The sequence below is a fragment of the Hypanus sabinus genome, chromosome 4 (genome assembly GCF_030144855.1).
Source record: "Hypanus sabinus isolate sHypSab1 chromosome 4, sHypSab1.hap1, whole genome shotgun sequence".
Lineage (NCBI taxonomy): Eukaryota > Metazoa > Chordata > Chondrichthyes > Myliobatiformes > Dasyatidae > Hypanus > Hypanus sabinus.
Genome location: NC_082709.1, coordinates 168,026,974 through 168,044,451, shown reverse-complemented (window position 1 = coordinate 168,044,451; position 17,478 = coordinate 168,026,974). Strand labels below are relative to the sequence as shown.

General features: G+C 40.3%; 1 protein-coding gene across 5 annotated transcripts in view; it reads left to right on the top strand.

Moving 5' to 3' along the window:
• LOC132393466 (uncharacterized) overlaps positions 1-16,908 on the top strand; it is a 44,164-nt gene extending 27,256 nt beyond the window's left edge. For all 5 annotated transcript variants that reach the window (XM_059968735.1, XM_059968733.1, XM_059968734.1 and 2 more), the window contains exons 8-13: positions 1,582-1,862; positions 4,476-4,600; positions 5,307-5,585; positions 7,630-7,780; positions 12,954-13,065; positions 14,403-16,908. In XM_059968735.1, coding sequence (XP_059824718.1) covers positions 1,582-1,862; positions 4,476-4,600; positions 5,307-5,585; positions 7,630-7,780; positions 12,954-13,065; positions 14,403-14,599 — 1,145 coding nt within the window. In that variant the 3' untranslated portion in view covers positions 14,600-16,908. The remainder of the gene's footprint in view (positions 1-1,581; positions 1,863-4,475; positions 4,601-5,306; positions 5,586-7,629; positions 7,781-12,953; positions 13,066-14,402) is intronic.
• The last annotated feature ends 570 nt before the right edge of the window (positions 16,909-17,478 follow it).

The following is a 17,478-nucleotide window of genomic DNA, read 5'->3' as shown; positions in this document are numbered from 1 at the left end:
ACCACCTCACACTTATCTGGGTTGAACTCCATCTTCCACTTCTCAGCCCAGTTTTGCATCCTATCAGTCCCGTCGTAACTTCTGACAGCCCTCCACACCATCCACCTTTGTGTCATCAGCAAATTTACTAACCCATCCTTCCACTTCCTCATCCAGGTCATTTATAAAAATCACAAAGAGTAGGGGTCCCAGAACAGGTCCCTGAGGCACACCACTGGTCACCGGCCTGCATGCAGAATATGACCCATCTACAACCACTCTTTGCCTTCTGTAGGTAAGCCAGTTCTGGATCCACAAAGCAATGTCCCCTTGGATCCCATGCCTCCTTACTTTCTCAATAAGCCTTATATGGGGTACTTTATCAAATGCCTTGCTGAAATCCATATACACATATCTAAGGCTCTATCTTCATCAATGTGCTTAGTCACATCCTCAAAAATTTCAATCAGGCTCATAAGGCACGACCTGCCCTTGACAAAGCCATGCTGACTATTCTTAATCATATTATGCCTCTCCAAATCTTCATAAATCCTGCCTCTCAGGATCTTCTCCATCAACTTACCAACCACTGAAGTAATACTCACTGGCCTATAATTTCCTGGGCTATCCTTACTCCCTTTCTTGAATAAGGGAACAACATCTGCAACCCTCCAATTCTCTGGAACCTCTCCCGTCCTCACTGATGATGGAAATATCATCGCCAGAGGCTCGGCAATCTCCTCCCTCGCTTCCCACAGTAGCCTAGGGTACATCCCATCTGATCCCGGTGACTTATCCAACTTGATGCTTTCCAACATCAAGTTGTTATTCCCATCTGTTATTTTAAGATATATTCAACTCTCCATGAAAAAAAGAATCAGCCATGACCTACTGAAAGAGCAAGAAATTTTGATGGGTGATTGAGCCTAATTCTGCTTTTTCTTATATTCTGAATAATAGTTTAAAAAATATACCCTTGTGTGACTGGAGGGAGTGGAAGGCTTCTCCAGGCTTTGCACGGGAACTGTGAGGATCAGAAACCCGAAAATTTGACTGCCATTCTCTAGCCAGTGAGCTTTTCTCATCACATGCAGACAGGAGACAAAGTTAGAATCTTCTGAGCCTCACATGGTAGAGGATTTGATGATTGCTCAACCCTGATGACGCAGGGGTCAAAAATCATCTCTTTTGTGGGGATGGAGACAACCAAGGTAGGGGTGGTAGATACCTATTAATACACACACATACTTAGTTTACTTACCAACAAAGGGGAACTCTCTCTGACCCATGCAAATAACCAGGAACCAAATATGTTTTGAGAGGAAAAAAAATTATACAGTAGGTCAGGAGCAATCTGTACTAACTGGGCCCTGTTTCTTTTTATAATTTTCCTATGTGAATGTTGAATATAAATGATCAGGAATTCAAATTAGTTTTGCCTTTTCAAATTCAGCAGATATAGAGCAACGCTTGGTTATTTTTCAAGAAATGTTCAATTTCTTTAACACAGTAATATTAAGATGCTAGTAGCCGTTTTACTTATTTTAATTGCTTAGAACATCAATTCCACTTTCCTTACTTCTCATTTTCTTCCTGTTACAGACTTTGTACCATGTGGGAATAACATTTGTGTCTACAATTGTAATGTCACTAATGGGATGAACAAATGCACGTGCTTAAACGCATTGAATGGTGACAGATTTATCTGTATGCCTGATGATACAAGCTCATGTGAAGGAACCCAGGTTGTGATTCCAGGACCTCTTGCAGTGGATCTTGAAAAAATGGCACAGCTTCTAGACTTTGCAAATAACACAGGATGTTCTTTCAACAGAAGCACAGCTGGCACATCTGGAACTCTGCATGTGAGAGGTTTGTGTCTGGTAAGTGGAAAATAAGAAGCAAAGCATTGCGCTGTTTGCTTAATCAACTAGCCTTTTAGAAAACGATGTGTGAAAGGTTGGGACAATTTATATTCTGGTCCAAACTCTGACAGGTTTCTCCAAGTTGATAGGAAGATCAGACTCTCTTATCTAGTAATAGTCTGAATCATTTCCATTGTACTTATGGTTTCTTTGTTGGCTCTGCAAATTTTTTTTTTGAAAATCCGAAGGGTTAATATTTATCTCCAACTTCTAAAAAATGATCTTTAATATTGATGTTGACATTAAAGATAGACTGATATTGGAATGTTTTCACTTTGTGAACAACCTCACATCTTGAATACAATAAAGGATAATTGCATTTTGCTTTCCTCTGAAGCTTCTGTCCACCTTAATTTTCTTGTCCTTTCTTATAAATCAGGAAATGTTTCATGTAAATAGCCGTGCATCTTGTAGATTTTAAATGATGCAGTTTCCAGAGAAATATGTTCAATGGAAGGCAAATGTCAAGGACATGTGTTTTTAAATGGTGTATTGAAGGTTGAGAGGATTCCCTATTACAAAGGATGCTCAGATCATGAACCAGCAATCAGTCATAGTGGTAACAAGCAGTGACAGTATTGGTTTATTATTGTCACACATACAAGATACAGAGAAAAGCTTGTCTTGCATACTATTTATGCAGATCAAATCTGCATTGAGCTGGAATAAGGTAAAGCAGTAACAATGCAGGATAAAGTGTAAAAACTACTGGAAAAAGTACAGTGCAGGTAAACGATAAAGTGCAAGATAATAATGAGGTAGATGTGAGTCTAAGAGTCCATTTTATCATACAAAATTCTGTTCAAGATTCTGATAGCAAAATAAAAGTTGACCTTGAGCCTGTTGGTATGTACTTTCAGGGTTTTGTATCTTCTGCCCAATGGGAGAGAAGAGAAGAGACAATGTAGTCAGAGGTACATCATTTGAATTCCATGCAAACTTGACATTCCACCAGGAATTCTGTCAATGTAACAGTGTGGCAGTGAATTGCCTCTGTTGGGAGGTTGGAGATTCATTTTCTGAGAAGGTGTAATACTGTCACAAATACTGAACTTCAGATGATTGTTAAACTACAGGGCCATCCACTAGGTAGACACTACACTATCTTTATGTTCATCAGTTCCATTGTATTCATTGCATTCATCATGCTTAGCATCCAATATTCAGCCCTAAAGCAGAATTAAAAATATTAATTATCTGCTCACTATCATAGAACTTGTTGTTGTTGTTATTCTTTTTCACACATCGTGGTGCATTGAGTGGCGTTTTTTGCCATTTCTGAAGCATTTGACTTTTTTTATGACCAAGTTGCTAGCTTGACACTTAACCCAACACGGATGGAAAATGTGCAAGGATCCAGCCGGATCTGAACTTGGGACCATTTGCCTCAAAGTGTGGTGCCAATAACCACTACTCCACCTGCTGGCATCAAAGAACTTATTAGTGTTCATATTATGTAAATTATAACAATGCTTCCTTTTCAAGAACTCACTGACTTATAAAATATTTTAAGATGTCCTAAGGCTACGAAGGCTGCAGTAAAGGTACAACTCTTTTATATTGTGCAGTACTCTCACCAAATTTTTCTTCTTCAATTGCGAAGGAAGTGTACAAGAGCATGATGAGTAAGATAGAATTGAATTGAATTGAATTGACTTTATTACTTACATCCTTCAAATACATGAGGAGTAAAATTATTTACATCATGTCTCCATTTAAATGTGCAATGTGCAATTATTGTAATTTTATAATAAATATTATGTACAACAGATAGTCAATATTATATAGAAATACAGCAGTGTCAGCATGAATTAAGCAATCTGGTGGCCTGGTGGAAGAAGCTGTCCCGGAGCCTGTTGATCCTGGCTTTTATGCTGTGGTACCGTTTCCTGGAAGGTAGCAAATGGAACAGTTTATGATTGGGGGACTTGGGTATCCAATAATCCTTTGGGCTCCTTTTTACACACCTGTCTTTGTAAATGTCCTGAATAGTGGGAAGTTCACATCTACTGATGTGCTAGGCTGTCCACACCATTCTCTGCAGAGTCCTGCGATTGAAAGAAGTACAGTTCCCATACCAGGCAGTGATGCAGCCAGTCAGGATGCTCTCAATCGTGCCCCTACATAAAGTTCTTAGAATTTGGGAATTGAGTGAAGTTATTCCAATTCGTAAGTGGCTCAGGGACCAAGGGACATGGATTCAAAATGATGATTTTTTTTCATGGTTTCAAAAGTAAATTGAATAAACATTTGAAAGAAAGTAATTTGCAGGATTATGTGGAAAGAGCTGGGATAGATATCGGTCTTTCTGTACCAAATCAAATATATATTCCTATGAATCTCAAATATACCTGTGCCTAAACTAAAGGGAACACAAGACGATGCAGCTGGGATCTAGAGCAAAGAGTAAGTTTCCAGAGGAAGCATTGAGCAGTGTCTGTTGGGGAAGTAGAATTGGATTCTGACTCTGCATCTAAACTAGGAGAACCTCTGTAGTAAATAGACCCTTTAATCAGTTAGGAGGAGTAATGATAACACACCACTTTTCTTGCTCACCTCATCATGTTACAGGACATCACTGATGGTGTTACAGATCTCTGGCTGGATTGGAAAAACAATGAAGTTCTGCACTTGGTTTTGGAGGGACCCAATATCACAGTCTGCCAATTCTCAGTCCCTCCTAAAGAGCAGATGACGTGAGTACAGCTCCTGATAAAGAATTACAGTAAGTAAGGTAATTGGACTCATTGGAAGGAGTTGCAACAGAACCAGATGCTTGAATCTAAATCTGCTGGCATTTGTAAGGTTAATATTGTGTATATGAGTACGTGAGTGAATGAAGAGATGAGGAACATGTTGCCTCATTAGAAATACTGTGAAGCTTCCTTCCGTGGAAATTTTAGTGGAACAATAGTAGTCTAGCGGTTGGTGCAAAGCTGTTACAGCTTGGAGCTTTCTGGGGTTTAGAGTTTAATTTCGATGCCGACTGTAAGGAGTTTGTACGTTCTCCCATGAACTGTGTGGGCTTCCTCTGGGTGCTCCAATTTCTTCCCACAGTCCAAAGATGTACCAGTTGGTAGGTTAATTGTTTGTTGTAAGTTGCCCTGTGAATAGGTGGGTTGCTGGGTGTTGTGGCTCATCGGGCATGAAGGGCCTGTATACAAAATCAGAAATCAGAGATATTGTTACCATGCAACGTCAACTCAATCTCCACAGCTGATGAGAAACCTGCTGGACCTTTTCTAAATTTTCAACTTTTATTTCAGATTTTTAAGCATCTGCAGATTTTGGTTTTAAATTATAGAAGCACATACTGTTTTAGTTGTACTAGCAAGACAATGTGGTGATTGAAACCTGGAGGTTCTTACTGCTACACAGTAATGCATTTTTAATGTCTTGCAGATTCAAATTAATTGATAGCACAGATAGATTTAAAGGATCTTTCCTGGTTGGCTATACACAACTGAATAAAGAAAAATCCCATGCGTCTGAAAAATTTGAAAGTTTGACAGGAAACTGGATGAATCATCGGAAGACCTTGGCTGTTTACACAAATGAAAGTCTGTCTGTGAATGTGAGCATCCAGACCAGGCTGGCCAGTAACCCCAAGCTTTTTCTGAAGAGCTGTGAGGTTGTGTCAGCATACCAAGATTCTGAAAGGACCAAGCTCATTGAGGATGGGTAAGGAAAGATGCTCAAACCCATTGTTCATTCATTGGATCTTGGTGTTCAAGTCCATAACTCCCTGAAATTGCTGTACAAGTTGACAGGGTGGTAAAGAAGACATATTGCATGCTTTTCGTCAGTTAAGATACTGAGTTCAGGAGTCAGGAAACTGTATAACCTTCTGGTTAGGCCACATCCTATATTGTTCCATGTTCTATTGTCTTCAAACTAACCTTGTGGTAATTGTTGGTCAATGAATTGTTGACACCATCACCGCAAAATATTGATTAGTTTTAGACAGATAATACAGCTTAAAACTTGGTATCCTGGAAGCACAAAAGGCATGCTGTTGCATCGCATGTCATCTGTAAGCTTCTGTCTTGGCATAACTATCACTATACCCTTGTCTTCAAGTCAGAAGTGAGGTGTGAGCATAGTAAACTATATCAGGAGCAACACCAGGCCAACTCAAAGTGCAGTGAAGTTGTGGCTCAGGACTTCATGTATTGCAAACAGTGGAAGCAGCATGCTGTACACAGAGGTAACCAATCACACAGCCGATAGATCAAATCAAAACTTCGCAGTCATCAATTGTAGTAGCCATGGCTCCCTAAAGTCTTTACACCGTCTACAAGGAGTACACAGGAGTGCAATGGAACCATCCACCTATCTGGGTGAGTTTAGCCGAAGAAGTTTGACACCATTCAGGTTAAAGCAGTTCATCTTCAGATATTCAGTTTTTTTTTACCACTGGTACGTTCTTGTTATTGTGTATAACTTCTACCAAACACAAGAGGCTAGCATGGCTTCTTCTTCTGCAAGGTTCTACGAGGGCTGTGGTCCTCAAGTTCCCATTCAAACCATTCTATATTATGCCTTGGAAATATATATTTTTATTCTCTAATTATCACTGAAAATCCTGAAAATCTCTACTTTGTACTTTGAGATACCTTCTTTACCTACACTTTGGTAATTCATTTAAGCAAGTTGTGGGTTGGGCAGTAAATGCCGACTTCTCTAGCCTTGTCTACGACCACAAAGAAATTAAAATAATAAGTACTCCATGCATACATTAGATAGTGAGAGAAATTCTGATCTTTTGAGTTTCAATGAAAGAATCTTTGTTGCAGTCTTCATTAACATTTGATGGTCAGCATTGATCAAAAACTTACACTCAGTTTATTCGGTACATCCCATACTAAATAGTGGCCACTGAGTGTATATTCCTGGTGTCCTCCTGTTGTAGCCCATCCACTTCAAGGTTCAACGTGTTGTGCATTCAAAGATGCTCTTCTGCACACCACTGTTGTAATGTGTGGTTATTTGACTTACTGTTGCCTTCCTGTCAGCTTGAACTTGTTTGGCCATTCTCCTCTGACCTCTCATTACCAAAGCAATTTTGCCCACATCGTTGCATGATTTTTGTTTCTCAAACCATTCTCTGTAATCTCTGGAGAGTATGGTGTGTGAAATCCCAAGATATCAGTAGTTTCTGAGATACTCAAACTCCCTAGTCTGGCACCAACAATCATTCCAAGCCTGGCAACTCAAAGGCAAGATCCTCACCACTTGTTAAGGCAAATGTGCATATAGCCAGAAATGGCCATGCTTGACTGTACTACCTGTGAGTCAAGTTTCACAAAAGTCTCTGCCCTGCTCATAGCATCTTGATGTTAAATCCTTCAGAAGAGATCATGAGAACATTTCAAAACAGGTGAAGGTTTTTTATCTGTCAAAATGATCACCCTTAATTCTGGGTAGTATAGGCTAGTCTGCTTACTATCTCCTCTGGGGTCAAATCCACCATACTAGAAATCAAAGTGATCAGCATTCAATGGACTCTTTCTGTTGTATGTCCTTTCTTAGATAGGGAGACCATATCTACACACAATATTCTAGACCGTGGTTTGCTAGGGCTCTGTACACTTGGATCTAGTACTCAGATCCTCTTTCAAAAAGGCCAAAGAACTACTTACCTTCCTAATTGAGGAGAAATACTGCAAATTTAAAAACTGCTTGTACTTCAATCCTCTGACTACTTTTTCTTTTAATCTAATAGGTGTCCTATGGTAAATGGATTATCTAACTTTCTTAATGGAAATTCCTCATTTGTGTTGCTTTCTGTCAATTCATCGATACCAAAGAATTTTACCGTCTTGATATGCAAATTGCTGATTTGTGCTGCAAACCACTGTGGCTGCTCCAGAAATGTGAGTAAAACTTTCAATTGATGAATAGTGCTTAAGGAGTGATGCTACCTTTGTAGTGTCTGGGACAAAGTAACGGGCAGGAGAAGTCATTGCAGACACTAATCACCCAGCAAACCGCCTTTTTCTAAAGCTCGCTTCTGGAAAGCACTATAGGGCTATTAAAACAAAAACTAAACGCCCTTTTAAAGTTTCTTTTCCCCGGCAGTTAATCTGATCAACCATTCTAGTTAGCTCCTCTATCTCCCTCTAGCTATTATCTCAGTCACTACACTGCACTGTGAACACTTTAAACCTCTTATTATAATGCTGTTTACATTGTAAATGCATGTTGGTATTTAAGTACATTCATTCTATAATCGTACTTTCAAATTAATTTTTATATAATTCTTTATTCTTTACAGTGTTGAGTTTTGTTTTTCGTTGCATGCCACACCAACTTATTGCTTGTAATGCCACTGGCATTTAGGGCAGTAATGACGGTCCTCCATCACTGTCAGTCCATACAGTCACACACAGATATAGAAAGATTCTTCATTGCTGTTTCTGTAATTAATTTTTTTTACCAGTCAGGGATGTTAGCCCAGAGCTGGACCCCCGAACCTGGAGGACTAGTGGACCACTACCCCCTGTCTGGCCTCTACCTTTTGACCTGTTTGGCATGGGTGACCCTACTGAGAGGCAAAGCACAAGGCCTGCCATCAGCCTGCGTAGCACTCTGGGTCGTTGAGGCACACAGGCCTCCAAACTCTACGACAAGGTTGTGGTCCTTTTGGAGGATGGCATGCCAGCACACCACAGCAAATTTCTAAAACATGTAAATGTGCACAGTGAATAAAGTTGATCCTTGTAAATTGATCTAAACTTGTTAGCATGTTTAGTGTAGAATTGGGACCATAAGACTGACGATCACAATTTGGCCATTCAGCCTATTGAGTATGCTACACCATTCCATCATGGCTGATCCCAGATCCCACTCAACTCCATACACCTGCCTTCTTGCCATAGCCTTTGATGCCCTGCCCAATCAGAAAACTATCAACTTCCTCTTTAAATATACCCACAGACTTGGCCTCTTTTGCAGTCTGTGGCACAACATTCCACAGATTTACTAATCTCTTGCAAAAAAAAATCCTCCTTAACTTTGTTCTAAAGGGTTGCCCCTCAATTTTGAGGCTGTTCTGGATAGCCCCATCATAGGAAATGTTCTCTCCACATCCACCTCATGTAGTCCTTTAAACATTTAGTAGACTTCAAGGCAATCTCCCCACATGCTTCAAAATTCCAGCGAGTACAGGCCCAAAATTGCCAAATGCCCCTCATATATTGACCCCTTAATTCCCAGAATCATCCTTGAGGATCTCCTCTGGACTGTCTCCAATGACAACATATCCTTTCTGAGACATGGAGCCCCAAATTATTAAAAATACTCCAAATGCGGCCTGAACATTATCACCTTGTTTTTATATTATTTCCCCCTTGAAATAAATGTCAATGTTACAATTGCCTTCTTTACCACAGACTCAACCTGTAAATTAATTTTCTGGGGGTTTTGCATGAGGACTCCCAAGACCCTCTGCACCTCTAATGTTTGACCCTTTTCCCCATTTAGAAATAGTCCACAGTTCTGTTCCTTTTACCAATATGCATTATCATACATTTTCCCACACTATTCCATCTGCCATCTTTTTGCCCATTCTTCCAATTTGTCTAAGTCCTGCTTCAATCACATTGCTTCCTCAGCACTACCTACCCCTCCACCTATATTTATATCACTCTCAAACTTTGCCACAAAGCCATTCATTCCATTATCCAAATCATTGACAATGTGATAGTAGTGGTCCCAATACTGACACCTAAGGAACACCACTGCTTCTCCCTCTCAAATTACAGTATGAATTCAATCATATTATGATCACTACCTCCTAAGCTCTCTAATAGGATCACAACGCCCAATCTAAGATGGCCTTTCCCCAGCTCAAGCACAAGCTGCTCTAAAAATCCATCTTGTAGACACTCAACAAATTCCCTCTCTTGAGATCCAACACCAACCTGATTTTCCCAATCCCCTTGCATATTGAAGTCCCCCCTTACAATTGTGACATTACCCTTATTGCATGACTTTTCCAGCCCCCTTAGTAATCTCAACCCCACATCTTGGCTACTATTTGGAGGCCTATATATGATTCCCATGATTTTTTCACCCTTACAGTTTCTTAACTCCACCCACAAAGATTCAATATTCTCTGACCCTATGTCACCTCTTTCTAAAGATGTAATTCCATCTCTTACCAACAGAGCCACACCACCGCTTATACCTTCCTGCCTGTCTTTTCGATACAAAGTATATCCTTTGCTGTTAAGTTCCCAACTATGGCCTTCTTTCAGCCAAGACTGAGTAATGCCCACAACATAATAGCGTACGATCTCTAATTGTCTCATGAGTTCATCCACCTTATTCCGAATACTACGTGCATTTAAATACAACACCTTCAGTCCTGCATTCTTCACCCTTTTGAATTTTACCCCTGTGGTACAATTTAACTCTTTGCTCTGTTTGCATTTGTACCCAATCATTGGCTTGTCCTTCCTTACATTCATATTACATCCATCATCTCCTTGTAAACTTGCTGTCTTATCCTCAGCTCAATCATCCTGGTTCTCATCCCCCTGCCATATTAATTTAAACCACTCCCAGCAGCTCTAGTATACCTACCTGCAAGAATATTGGTCCCCATTGGATTCAAGTGCAACCTGTCCCTTCTGTACAGGTCACATATGCCACAGAAGAGGTCCTAATTATCCAGAAATCTGAATCCATGCCCCCTGCACCCCCTTGGCCACACATTTATCTGTCACCTCATTCCATTCCTATCCTCAACTGTTGTGTGGCACAGGCAGCAATCCTGAGTTTACTACCCTTGAGGTCCTGCTTCTCAGCTTCCTTCCCAACTCCCTGTATTCTGTTTTCAGGACCGCCACCAATTTTCTACCTGTGTCATTGGTACCAATATGTATTATGACTTCTGGCTGCTCGCCCTTCCTTTGCAAGACACTGTGGACGCATTCAGAAACATCGCAGACTCTGGCATCTGGGAGGCAAACTGCCACTTGTGCTTCTTTTTCACATCCACAGAATCGCCTATCTGTCCCCCTAACTATAGAGTTCCCTGTTACTGCTGCCATCCTCTTCATTTCCCTACCCTTGTGAGCCTGTTCATCTTCATGATGGGCAAATGAGCTCCGAAACTGTGCCGTAACATCTGCTCATTATTTCTGGCAAACTCTAAATTTGCTCACAAATTAAGTCTGAGCAGTTTTACTAGAAACTAACCATGAATAATATTACTTATTTATTTGTAAGTTATTTTTAATTAACACGCAGCTTCATTAATTTAAACCTTTACTTCACTATAGAAGAAAATGATTTGTATCAGACATTTAAACCAGTGGTACTTCCATCCATTCTCCATTTATTTCTCCTTTTTACCCTCTCAGTGATGTTATTGAGTAATGGAAAATGCACGAGTGGTCTGGAGACCTGCTCCTTCCTGCATGGATATCTGTGCCTCACATTACCCCTAGTTTGTTTGCAAGTTGCTTCAAACCTATGTCATCCATTTCTTCAGCCGGCTTTTCCTTCAGTGACAATTATTTCTCTTTATTTAGTTTGTCTTCATCCTTTGTGATTTTAACACCATCTTATCATCTTAACTCCTTCTTTAGTCTGTCAAACAATAGTAGCTTTGTAGCTTCTCCTAGCTCAGTCCCTTATTCAGAGCATAGGACAAAGCATAAATAGGCCCTTTTATCCCACCTTTTCCATGCCGACTGTGATGCAACTCTATGCAAACCTCATTTACAGTGTTTTAAGAGACACTTGGCCAGGTACTTGAATAGGAAATGAGTAGAGGGGTATGGGCACAATGTGGGCAAGCAGTTGTACAGTCATAGAGTTGGCTCTTTGCCTACTTTGTCCATGTCAGCTGAGATGCCTATTTGCTTGCATTAGGCTTGTATACTTCTTTACCTATCCTTCCCAAGTGCCTATCCAACCCCCTTTTCAATATCAGCTTCCACCACCTCTTTTAGCAGCTCACTTCAGGTAACCACCACCCTCTGTATGGGTACATTTCACAACCCCTTTACATTTCTCCCCCTTTACCCTCTAGATCTTGATAATCCCTGAACTGGAGAAAAAGTCCTGCATTATTACTTTTATTTTCTTGCTTTGTTTTGTATCTTCACTTTATACTTGCTTTTCTCTACCCTCCCCACTCAAGTGCGGTATGTAGAATGCTCGCAGAAGTGTGATGGCATAAATAATATTTCTTACTCCATCCAAACATCATCCTTACCTTTCCATTTAACCAACATATGTTGTCAATCTGGAATGGTAGCCTTCTATTTTGACTTGGCTTATAGAAACATAGAAAACCTACAGCACAATACAGGCCCTTCAGCCCACAAAGTTGTGCCGAACATGTCCCTACCTCAGAAATTACTAGGCTTACCTATAGCTCTCTACTTTACTAAGCTCCAAGTAACTATCTAAGAGCCTCTTAAAAGACCCTATCGTATCTGCCTCCACCACTGTTGCCAGCGGCCCATTCCACGCACTCACCTGACATCTCCTCTGTACCTACTCCCCAGCACCTTAAACCTATGTCCTCTTGTGGGAACCATTTCAGCCCTGGGAAAAAGCCTCTGACTATCCACACGATCAATGCCTCTTATCATCTTATACACCTCTATCAGGTCACCTCTCATCCTCCTTCTCTCCAATGAGAAAAGGCCAAGTTCACTCAATCTATTCTCATTAGGCATGCTCCCCAATCCAGGGAACACCCTTGTAAATCTCCTCTGCACCCCTTCAATGGTTTCCATGTCCTTGCTGTAGTGAGGTGACCAGAACTGAGCACAGGACTCCAAGCGGGGTCTGACCAGGGTCCTATATACCTGCAACATTACCTCTTGGCTCCTAAGTTCAATTTCACTATTGATGAAGGCTGATACACCATACGCCTTCTTAACCACAGAGTCAACCTGCGCAGCTGCTCTGAGCGTCCTATGGACTCGGACCCGAAGATCCCTCTGATCCTGCACACTGCTAACAGTCTTACCATTAATACTTTATTCTGCCATATACTATATTATAGTTTATCTTTTATTCCAGAAGCTACAAAAATACTTTGGTCCAAATTCAAACTCTCTCCAGGAGAACTTTGTTGAGATTGGGCCAATCGTAGTAATGGAAAGGACGGCTGAAGATAAAAATAAGAATGATGGTAAATATCTTTTTTTTTTGTTGCTTTCATTGGTTAAATTGTTAAACTGGTATATTATTGTCATAGATACCAAGGTACAGTTAAAATATTGTCTTGCACACCAACCGTACAGATTAATTAATTGCAACAGTGCATTGAGGTAGTACCAGGTAAAACAATAATAGAACGCAGAATAAAGTGTCACCCTTAGAGAGAAGGTGCAGTGCAGATAGAGAATAAGGCACCTAAGATAGATTGTGAGATAAAGGGTCCACCTTTTTGTACAAAGGCACTATTCTATAATGAATTTTTGGGCTGTTTATGGTAATATACATTTATTTTGACAATAAATTCACTTTGAACTTTGAATTGTTTTCTTATAGTATGTGTTTTTAAGTGTGTGTATCTTCTGCCCCATGGGAGAGGGAAGATGAGAGAATGTCCGGATTGGACAGAGTCTCTGATTATGCTGGCACCTTTACTGAGGCGGTGACAAATGCAAATAAGATCCATGGAGGGAATAACATGCCCACAGTACTGGAGGAACTCAGCAGGCCAGGTAGCATCAATGGAAAAGAGTGAACGTTGATGTTTCGGGCTGAGACCCATCATTAGTACGGAGGAGAGGGGAAGCTGGTTTCTGTATTGTGTTGAGCTCTGTTCACAAACTTTCCACAGTCTCTTGCAGTCACAGTCAGGACAGCTGTGATGCATCAGGATAGGATACTTGCTATGATGGATTGATAAAAGTTCATAAATGCCAAATTCTTTAGCCTTCTGCACAGATGTAGAGGGGCTGGTGATCTTTCTTGGCCTTGGAGTCATTGTGGTTGGACCAGACTGGCTATTGCTGATGTTGACTCCTGGGGACTTAAAGCTCTCAACCATCTCAACCTCAGCACCATTGATGTAAACAGAATCATGTGCCCCTCCCTCTTCCTGAAGTCTGAGAATTATTTAGGTTAATGAGCGATTTTGCCGGGGTAAAAGGACTAAAACTGTTTCCAGCAGCAAGAAGGTACAAACAAACAAAAACATAAAATGGTCAAAACACTCAACAGGGTTGATGGCATCTTTGGAGAGAGAGTCAGATTCAGATTGTCAAGAAACAAGCAATAAACACTAAAATACCAGTCTAGGAACAACAGGGAAAGAAACATCCAAAGTAGCTTTGACAAAGAAATACTTTTTAATTGATTAATGGGAAATTAAAACAGTATAGCATGTAGAAACTAGGTTAACTTCCCGAGAGTCACTTCGGAATATTGGTATTCACTGCTTTATTTCAATGCTATTAGTCAAAGACTGAGCATTCTTTTGTGTAATGTAACAAGTTATTTTTTGTGTTTTTACACTAGAACTTCACATGATGATGGTGATTTTTATAACAATTGGTTCTATACTGCTGGTGATTATGATAATTAGTATCCTACGATTTATATATCGGCGCGTTTCTGATGCAATGTATACTGCCAGAGTCTTCAAGAAGATGAGATTTTTGAAACGACAGTCGTCAATGGATCCTATTAGCTTAATTTCCTGGAAGCAATTGTAGCACTCTTCAATCTGGGAACAAGCCAGTTCTCCAATTAACATCAAAATATCTTTAAACGGTAATACAGGAATGGACTTGTAACTATATAGTACCTCTCATGCCTTGGGACATTTTAAGAGTGATCCACAGCCAGAGAAGAAATTTTTGAAGTGCAGTCATTTTGGTTTTGTCAGTTGCAACAGTGGCAGTCTGCATTTACCAGCAACAAAAATAAGTAAAGGGAAAGGAAAGACTGGTGTTTTCATAATGCCTTTGATACCTTCAAAACAACTTAAAGTGCTTTATAGTAAAGAATTATGTAGCAACTGTTCTAAGAAGTGCAGCAATTATTTTGAAGGCAGCAAGATCTTATCATAACTTAATAATGATCTGATTATTCGTGTTTTTGGTGTCAATATTTGTGAGGTTATTCTCATTGGGGAAGGAAAGGTTTGAAAAATAAGTGACCTTTGATAGAAAAAACTTTTTTTCCATAATGGAAATAAAATCTTCCTCTTTGTTTATAAGTCATGAGGTTTCAAGTTGGTTGTCATGTTTAAAAAATTAAGGTTCGCATTTAAGTCATGCCTAAGATGTCCTCCCGAAATACTGACAAAGCAGTTCTTGAAGCTTGCATTTTCCCTCAATTTCTCAATCTCCACATCTGTTCTCAAGAAAAAAAATGTCTTAAATTCCAGAACATCCAAAATTTCCAGGAAACATTGTTGATAGACACCCTCCTCTCATAACTCATGTTTCTTGGAAACCTACTGTCAACCCACCTCCCTCCAGAAAGAACAGAGATAGTGCTCCCTTGGTCTTCACCTTTGACCCCATGAGCCTTCACATCCGGCACATTATTCTACATCGTTTTCATAGTCCATAACAAGATCCCATTTCTAGCCGCAATCTTCTCCTGTCTGCCTCTTTCCACCTGCTGCAGGGACCACCTCATTCCATGACTCCCTGGGTGTGGTCATCCCTTCCCACTCACCCTCTCTGATCCCTGACACTTCCCTTGAAACAACAGGAAAAGCCATATTTGGTTTTACATCTCCTCCCTCGCCACAATTCCAAGAGCCTTCCAGATGAGGCAAGGATTCACCTGTACCTCTTCTACAGTATTTCGTGCTCCTGATGTGGCCACAGATGTAGAGGAGGTAGACCAAGTACAGTGTAGGTGACTGTTTTGTGGTGCACCTACACTTTGTCTCCCAATCTGAATGCCGTTTCAATTCCCCTTCCCTATTCCACAGTGATCTGTCCATCCTCAACTTCATCCACTGCTGGTGTGACGTGCAATGAAAACTAGAGGAACGATAGCTTCCATTCTGCTCGGCTAGCCTAATTACAATGGTATGCCTTCCTAACTCTCTCCACTTTCACTCTCCCCTTTCCCCACCTGGCTCCATTGACCTCTTTTTTTAAAATCTGCCATCATCTTGTCAGCCATCTGCCTCCATCTTCCACCTCTACCCCCTCCCTAACTTAGTTCGATCTGCCCGTCTTTCATCCCTCCTCATACCTGGCTTCTGTCTTGCTCACCCCCTCTGTTTATACTGGCTATCTCTTCCGCAACACCCCCCCCCCCCCCAAATCCTGATGCAGGGTTTTGACCTAAAATGTCAACAGTTCTTTTCTCATAGATGCTGAGTTCGACTTGCTCAGTTCCTCCAGCAGATTGCTTGTTACACCTCAATATATAAGCCTTGTTGTTGATGCATCTGAATATTAGTTCCCAGTGGGAATACATAACTGTCATAAAAATATATTTATTGCATGCCAAACTTTGATGCAAAATAGGATTTTTTTGGCTCAATATGCAATTTACTGTTTTGTTTGTTCACTGATAAGCTTTCTATTTTAATGATTCAATAATAATTGTTTTCACAAAGATGTGTTTTGCAAACTTTTTTCTTCATCTGTTTATGACTGTGGGCTCAGCTGGTGAAAAAATTGTTAACATCATAAAGGTTCCAGGTTGGATCTTGGTCTGTGTTGAATTGTTTGATCTCAACCAAGGAAGAAATTGGTGTTGAGAGCAGAGGAAGGCACCAAGAATTGGATGGGGCTCCAAGCCTAGATTACAATGACTATCATTGGGAAGAGAACATGCATAATTAATGTGTGAAGGCAGGAATTCATTTAGTTGTTATGTGTGAATAAATACTGAAAATCCAGCATGGTGTCGGCATAAGTGGTTAGGGGAGGAACTGCAAGGCAGCAGTCCTGAAGCATGTGTCTTTTATCAGCAGTGATATGATGATTAAACCAAATGTTGTAATCAATATGAAAGCTTATTATTCAACAATAAACTGAAGTACTTCTAAGCCTTCTAGTCCTTTTGCTTCAAGTAACAAAGCTCTGTCAATGTAAAGAACACAACTTCTGGGGAAAAAAATCTCAGCACAGACAACTCTGAATAAATGCCTTGGATCAGTGATAATACTCAGACTGACTTAGCAAAATAACAAACACATGCTTAGAAAATACACTCAGTGGACACTTTATTAGGTACATCTGCTCATTAATGCAAATAAAAGCATGCATACATGGTCAAGAGTTGCTGCTCAGACTAAACATCAGAATGGGGAGGAAATGTGGATTTGATTGTGGAATGATTGTTGTTGCCAGATGAGGTGATCTGATTATCTCAGAAAATGCTGAACTCCTGGGATTATTACACACACCATTCTCTAGAGTTGATAGAGAATGGTGCAAAAAAACAAGACAAAAATCCAGTGAGAGGCAGTTCTGTGACAAAAATGCCTTGTTAATGAGAGAGGTTAGAGGAGAATGGCCAGACTGGTTCCAGCTAACAGGAAGGCGACAGTAACTCAAACAATTATTTGTTACAACAGCGGTGTGCAGAAGAGCATCGCTGAATACACAACATATCA